Consider the following 7,270-nt stretch of genomic DNA (forward strand, 5'->3'; position numbering starts at 1 on the left):
ACAGACCACGCACACCGGGATCAGGATCGTCCACGGAGCTGATGCTGCCACCGTGCACGCAGCGGACCTCCGTGTCCTTCAATTCAGGGAGCGGGAGCGGCCCAAGGCCGTCCGGAACCGCAGCTGGCAGACACATGTCACCGTGGCCGCCAGCGGCACACACACACTCACAGCCGCTGATGCTGCTCGTCCTTGCTGCAAAGCACACGGCCACCACGGTGCACGCGCCACAGTCCAACACCGTCACAGGCACTCCAATATTGAGGTCTTCTTCGTAATCCGTCACGGGTGAGCCCCTTGCCTCGTTGCACACGCCGTAGATGATCGGGCGCGAGTCGGATGGTGGTGACCACTTGTTTGTCATGCTTGCAATGGTTGACGAGTACGAGCCGTACGTGAAGTTGTTGTGTAGTATCGACCACACACTCCGATCGCGGAACGCCACGCCGTTCCCGTTGACCACGTACACAACGTAGGCGGTGCGGAACGCGTTGTCGCGGTGCACCAGCCAGCTGCCGTCAGTCACGGTCAGCGTGGTTGCCATGAGCATGGCGAAGCCGAGACGGAAAGTGCTGGACACAATCTGCAGCACGCTGCCGCCAGCCACCGCAACGTCCCTGAACACAAACGCCCCTTTGTAGTATTCTCTGCTCGGCGCACTCCACGAGCTGTTCTGTATGGAGAACACGGAGCCGCCGCCAACACGCAGGTCCGACGCAAGAGCGTAAATCACGTGCGTCCTCGACATAACAACGCAGTTGTCCATGTAGAAGACGCTGAAGAGGTTCGCGCCAAGACCGCGCTCCACGAGGATAGCAGCGCACAAACCCCCGCCACACACCAGCGTCGACCGCGTCATAACAAAACGCGTCGACAGAAGCCGGACACCGTCCAGGACAAGCGCGGGGCCGTGCCGGGATCCCTCGTAGCCAGGTGTCGTCGGCACGTACTGCGACCCGCCAACCGTCGCACGCAGCGTTGAGTTCGCCAGCAGCACACTCGAGTGCAGCGGCATCGCGCCATGCAGCACGACCGTTCCCTCTACCGACGTCACATTCGTCATGTTGACGAGGGCGTGGGGCATCAGGCGCGCCGTGCTCTCGCTGAGGCCACCAATCCGCAGCTGCGCGCCGCCCGCAAGCACGCAGTGGCGCAGCGTCACGTTCAGTGCGCCAGCGAACGCGTCCATCACACGCAGGTCCACCGTCACAGTGATTGACCCGCTGAACACCACCGAGTCGAAGCACGCCGTCGCCCGCCCGCCGCCAACCGTCACCGACTCCGTCAGCGTCACGGCACTCACGCAGTCCTGCGCACCGCCGGCCCTTGCAAGCGGCACGTCGAACGGCAGGCACGCCTCGCCCACGCCGCCGGCACGGCAGCTGCACACGCAGTCGGTGAACGACGCCGTCAGCGCGTCAAAGCAGGCCAGCGCAGCCGCACAGCCATCGCACGGCACCACGCTCACTGAGGGCAGGCCAGCCATGCGGTAGTCGCCGCTGCTCTGAAGCACCCGGCCGCCGGCACGGTTGCACTGCGCCGACACGACGCCGCTCGTGATCGTCGGCCCGGCGGCAAGCGTCGCGCCGGTCGCAGCGCAGCGCGCAATCGACACGGCACCGCCGCTCAGCGTCACCCCCGACAGCGACGCCACAGATAACGCCTCGCCTACCGCCCACACGTCGCGCAGCTCCAGCCACCCACCGAAACCGATCGTCCCACCGTCGCAGCGCACCAGCGAGGACGCAACAGACCCCTCGACGCCCACGAAGCGCAGCACTGACTCAAACACCGCGAGGCGCTCTCCAAGCACAACTCCGCCGCCGCTGCTCACAACAGATACGTTCGTCACGGAGAACACCGAGTGGCTCCGCAGACTGAGAATCGACGAGGACGCCACATGCATCGCGGACGCGGTCGGACCGCCCGACGCCTCCAGCGACACGCCGTCAAGCACCACCGCGCTCGACAGCAGGTCCACGTCGCCGCCAACGTACACCGCCGACCCGCCCGCGTCCAACGACCTCAGCACAGTGTTGCTCACACGCAGCTGCGACTGCAACAGCGACGTCGCGTGCAGCACAAGCGGCGACGCCACCGCGTCCGTCAGCCCACTCAGCTGGGAGTAGCGCATCGGCCCCGCCGTCACAATCGTCGAGTCACGGACCGTCACGTTCGTGTGTGCCGGCAGGTTGTGCACAAACACAAGCGAGCAGTAGCTCCCAGACAGCCCGCTCACGCTCACCTCCAGGCTCCGGTCAGTCGCCGGCTCGCCGCTGTGGCCCCGCACGTAGATCTGCGCACCGCCGTCGCACACGCAGTTCCTCAATTCGATGCGCAGAGGGCCGGGAAGCATCACCGCAACGTCGAACACCACAGCCACGCCGTTCGTGATGTGCACGCCGTCCATCAGCAGCGTGTTCACGGCGCGGCCAACCGTGATGGCTCTGTCCACCGTACCGCCCCGCAGTCGCAACACCACCGCATGCACCGCGGGCATACACGCCGCCAACGACACCAGCGCCAACGCCACAAGCAGCGCCACACGCACAGCCGCAATGGCCCTGCACCGCACACGGTGCCGGTTGCGCGGACACGCACCCACCGCAGACCACATCCACCGACCCAAACAGGTATCAACAGGGCTGTCGTGGTGTGTCGCACTCGCCTCGTCGACCGTAACTCCTGCCTTCAAAATCCCTTTCTGCAGATGGCAAATCCAGTGACACTATTCCGATAGATTGATATCCCACTACTACTAATCCTACTGCCGCGAGCAAAACCTAACACCTTGAAACGATAGTTATGCTGATCAAGCCAAAGTATCTCTATCCGCACGGTCAAAAAATAAAAAGGGAGCGGCAACAGCAAATAAACACAGTAGCACGCGAAGACACCCAGACACAGACAACCCCCACAACAGCACAGCCGCCAACACAAAGACGCGCAGACGCAATCACGCAGTAAATTCATCGCTGTCCTCTCATCAGCCAGAACCGCTCCAAATCGCACCGTGGATATGTTGTGAATTAACGTCAGCCGAGCAGCATACACAAGGCAGCATCAAATTTTCATCCCGTAACAGCCCAAACTTGTGTACTCCGCATCGGCTACAAAAAAAAAAGACCACGGAAGGGAATTGCTCCATCCGTTCTCCTCCTGACCAAGACAAGCCATCCATGTCCCCTACTTCTCCATGGCCTGGGTGCCGCAAGAGGCTGCCAAGAAAGCTCACGTGTGTGAAGGACCCGGATTTGCGGGGCGGAGTCGGTAGCCGCCCACGCTCAGTTCCTCACACATCTCCACTCCCTCCACTCGCACACTCACAAGGGCGGTGCCATGGGGAGAAGAAGTCCGCCGCACAGCGCACGCAAGAAGGCACATGCAGAAGCAACGCCATCCACGTCGCACTGCAAAAAAGTGCCATGCGCACAGCACACACACAACCGCAACGAGAGGAAATGGGCGCGTCCAATTCCACGGCGCAGTCCTCTACTTCCCTTGGCCCCGACGGATTGGAATTACGCCTCACAGCAGGTCTTGGCGGGTGGCGTCCCACACTCACAAATGAGGCACGGCGCACACAGTCCGCTCCCCTCCAAGTGCACTCAGCAGGCCGGCGCCCAGTCGCACCCGTGCCATCGCAATGGGAAACACAAACAATCGTCGTCGTCGCGGGCCATCGGTGCCTACAGCAGGAAGGAAGAGAGAAATGGTGGCATGCCAACGGCACAGCCAGCGGTGGGAAACGGAAAAGAAGACACAAAGTGACAGTGGACACAGCAAAAACGGAAACAGGCCGCAGTGACCTAAAAAAAGAAAAAGACAAAAAAAAGAAAGAAAAGACAAAAAAAAGTCAGAGTCCGTCACAGATCCCGGAAAACAAAAAAAAAAGGAAATTGATTCGGCAGGGCTTTCTCATGTGCCATGCAGCACAAGACGACCGTGTGTTTCTGTGTATACATATTGCCCACACCAGAAAAAACAAATTAAAGTAAAAATAAAAAGTCATCGTACTGTTCCACGTGCCCACACAACATCCCTCACATTCCATGCGGCATCCGGCCTGTTCCTCCACTCCTCGTTCGTGCATTACGTGGGACGCACAGCACTGAGGCCGGCACCGCGTGTGGACAAGAAAAATAAAACAAGAGAGGAAATCGTCACTTATTACGCTGTAAAGCAAACAGCCACAAAAACAAATAAAATAAAAGGAGCAAAACCCATTGTTCAGCTCAAAAACCACCCGCAGACAATAATAATTATAAAAGGGAGAAGGACGACTCAAACGCATGAACGCACCGAAGCCCAAGCAGTGGCAAGTCGTAAGAGATTTATTTAAAATGATAATTTAAAAGCCTTTCACTCCTCACACCTCAAAAAAAAAATAACGTCCTCTATTACTGTTCCTCAAAAAAAAAAAAAAAAAAAAAAAGCACACAAAACAAAACACTCCTTTAAAAAGTGGCAGGGTGCGGCTGTGTGTGTGGCGCTGCGGGTATCTGCCCGCCCTGGCCGCAATAAAAGCAAAACAAGAGGGAAAGAAATGTGTGCTCCGCCCCACAGGCCCTCGCCGCACGCCCACACGTCACGGCTCCCTCAGCGCGCCGTTCGTCGCGGCCCCTCCTCATGCGTGCAGCAGGCGAGGCGCACAGGGCCGTCGTCATGAGCGTGTCGGTGGGTGTGCGAGTGGAGCAGTTGGGCGGGAAACACACGGCACCCCTCACAGGAAGAGTGCAGCATGAAACAATTAAAGAGGGAAGAGAAGAAAAGAAAAAAAAAACGTCCATAGTGATTGCCCCCAAAAGCAAAAAAGAAAAAACAGATATAATTTTTTTTTTTTTTTTAAGCAAACAAAAATAATTTTAAAAAACATAAAAAAACATAAGAAATTATACTCCGAACAGAAAAAAAAAATTTAAAGGCCAAAAGAAAAAAAAAAGCCCATGGTGGCTGCCCTAAAGCAGCAAGGGAAAAATGGAAAACATTAAAAGAAAACAAAAACAAATTATTCTCTGCGTAGTAAAATTTATTTCTCGCTGTGTGTGTGTGTCGGCGCAGGGAAGTGCGCAAGTGTTCCACACTGAGGCCGCACACTCCTCACGCAGTTGCAAACCCCCACAGTCCCAGCAGAAGCAGCAGCGGCAGCAGCAACCTCCCGTACGCGGAACCAGCATCACCATTTGCCCCACCATCACCCTTTTCTCGTGCCGTCCCCTCATTTCCAGCAGAAGTCAAGCGTCCCGCTGGCGCATGTTGGGTATTGGCGGTTCTCCCCACAGTTGTCCACCCCGCCGGTGCTGATGGTAATTCCACTGGGCCAGGCACCGCGGCCAAATGCTCTGCGGTGGCCATTCCCTCCACTTGTGGTTCTGGAGCTCTCGTCGAAACGGGGATCCTGTCCTTGATTGCAGTCATCTCAGTGGGATTCAGTGGGCGGTCGTACAGAAAGACGTTCGTCACCGTCACAGGTGAGTTTTGCATACCGCACGCGCCAAAGCAAAAGTATGCGAGTTCAAGTTGCCTCTCACCTGTTAACGGCGTTTCTTCCTCCCCCAGCGACTCACCATCAATGTACACGAAGCCCTTGTTGCCTTGCAGCATGAGTGCCACCTTGTATTCTTTCTTCGGCTCCCAAGTGCTGCCCTCTGTCGTCGTGTTTTTGCCGTCGAACATCGTCACCCACTTGTTATCCGCGGTATACAAGATTCCCATGGTGTGATTGTAATTAGTGTTCGCTAATAACGCAGTCAGTAGAGGAATGTTCCCACTCGGAACCTGGTGTATGGCCACCGTCGCCACAAGAACGAATTGGCGATTCTCAAAAGTGTATGGCCCATTTTTCTCCCGACTGTTCACCGACCACATTACCCTGGAGTCAGGCTCCGTCACTTGTAATCCATCTTCGACCTTCTTTGCATTAGGCGTCACCGTTGCATTCAGGCGAAGGTACTCGTCGTTCCACGTGCCATCACTGGCCGCATCGGACAATACCGCCACAAGACCCGCCGTGGGTATAGACAACCTGGAGAAGAAAACGTCCTTTTGCGAACAAGTACTGAGGACGGAATTGATTGTGCTCAGCTCCTCCGTCAGGCGAGAAAGCGACATGACACTGCTTTCACCATTGCCCCTCCGTTGTAAAAGATGCAAACTCCCATCCGAGTACAGTTGTGCGCTCTCAAGCTCCTCCTTCCCAGCATTGTCCATGCCAACCGGTCCAACATGAAACGAGCGGTTGTTGTCCGTGACCCAAAGATAGAGCGCTCTTTCACTTTTCTCCCCCAAGAAGTCCCCTCTCTGTGTGTACAGCATGACCTTCCTTCCCTCAATGGTTGCGGTGATAAGGGCTTCCACACGCAAGCTCAGGTCCCAAAAGTACAATCGTGAGTTGACCCACACGCCTGGAAGCGTCCCGGCTGCCCCCGTCCACGTTGTCCCCATGTCACGCGACTCGTACACCCTCTGGGCATCCACACAATCAACAATCATGAGAAGTGATCCCTCCCATTCGTTAATGCAGGGGTTAACGCATTTCGCAGGGGGCATGCCCTTAGAGAGCGACCAGGTACTGCCGTTGTCCGCCAAGTAAATAATCATGGAGTAAACGTCTTCTTCTTAACTCTTCGCCATCAGAGAAAACACAATGGTGCCATCCTCCATCAGAACACCTGCGCCACCAGAAGCAACAAACTCCTTCAATTTTCTTCCTTGAACAGCTCCAGAGGTCTCGTTCAACGGTGATTGAACTTCGCCCCAATTGATCCATCCACTCTGCTCGCTGTCCGTAGGATTCCTGACATCACCCACAAATAGTTTCAGTTCCAGGCTGCCATGACTCCAACTCCCATTTACACTGGACGCATCAGAGCTTCCCGCAAGAAGAAACACCTTATTGTCCTTCGTGGTGGTTGTGGGGCGGAGCACAACATCAAAACGCCCCGTTCCATCCGCTTACCAAGCACGGTGTGTGCTTGCCATTTACCGACCTTTTCAACAAGAGTGGGCCAATCCCACGCAGAGTCAATGTAACAAGCAACTGCATCAGAAGAAAAGGGCCTACTTAATTTCCCATTTTCTTTTTTGGAGCTCAGGTGACCTTCGGCGAAGGCAGCAATTACTCCACCAGCACTGACAAGAGAGGGTGAAGCAAATGAATCCCACTTCTTCTCTGAAGTACCTCCACCTTCCGGCAGCAACACCGTCGTCTGCGGCACAAATAGATCAAATCTCTGCGGCAGCCGCGCATTCACTGAATTCTCACCCGTCG

General features: G+C 56.3%; 1 protein-coding gene and 1 pseudogene across 1 annotated transcript, besides 7 other annotated features; both read right to left on the reverse strand.

Annotated features, from left to right (window-relative positions):
* On the reverse strand, window positions 1-2,617 carry Tc00.1047053511569.14 (dispersed gene family protein 1 (DGF-1), putative; the record flags this gene model as incomplete). Its single annotated transcript, XM_799990.1, has 1 exon — window positions 1-2,617. A coding segment is annotated over one exon (2,617 nt), but the record flags the coding sequence as incomplete, so codon positions are not given.
* Window positions 1-2,692: a sequence feature (areas not merged during assembly with more than two copies in the genome that could not be assigned to a particular haplotype).
* Window positions 2,693-5,844: a sequence feature (haploid, Esmeraldo-like haplotype).
* Window positions 3,812-3,855: a sequence feature (A-rich).
* Window positions 4,413-4,435: a microsatellite.
* Window positions 4,826-4,883: a sequence feature (AT_rich).
* Tc00.1047053511569.30 lies at window positions 5,101-7,270 on the reverse strand (annotated as a pseudogene; the record flags this gene model as incomplete).
* Window positions 5,128-5,153: a microsatellite.
* Window positions 5,845-7,270: a sequence feature (areas not merged during assembly with more than two copies in the genome that could not be assigned to a particular haplotype).

The sequence above is a fragment of the Trypanosoma cruzi genome, genomic scaffold (genome assembly GCF_000209065.1).
Source record: "Trypanosoma cruzi strain CL Brener 1047053517141 genomic scaffold, whole genome shotgun sequence".
In the NCBI taxonomy this organism is placed as follows: Eukaryota; Euglenozoa; class Kinetoplastea; order Trypanosomatida; family Trypanosomatidae; genus Trypanosoma; species Trypanosoma cruzi.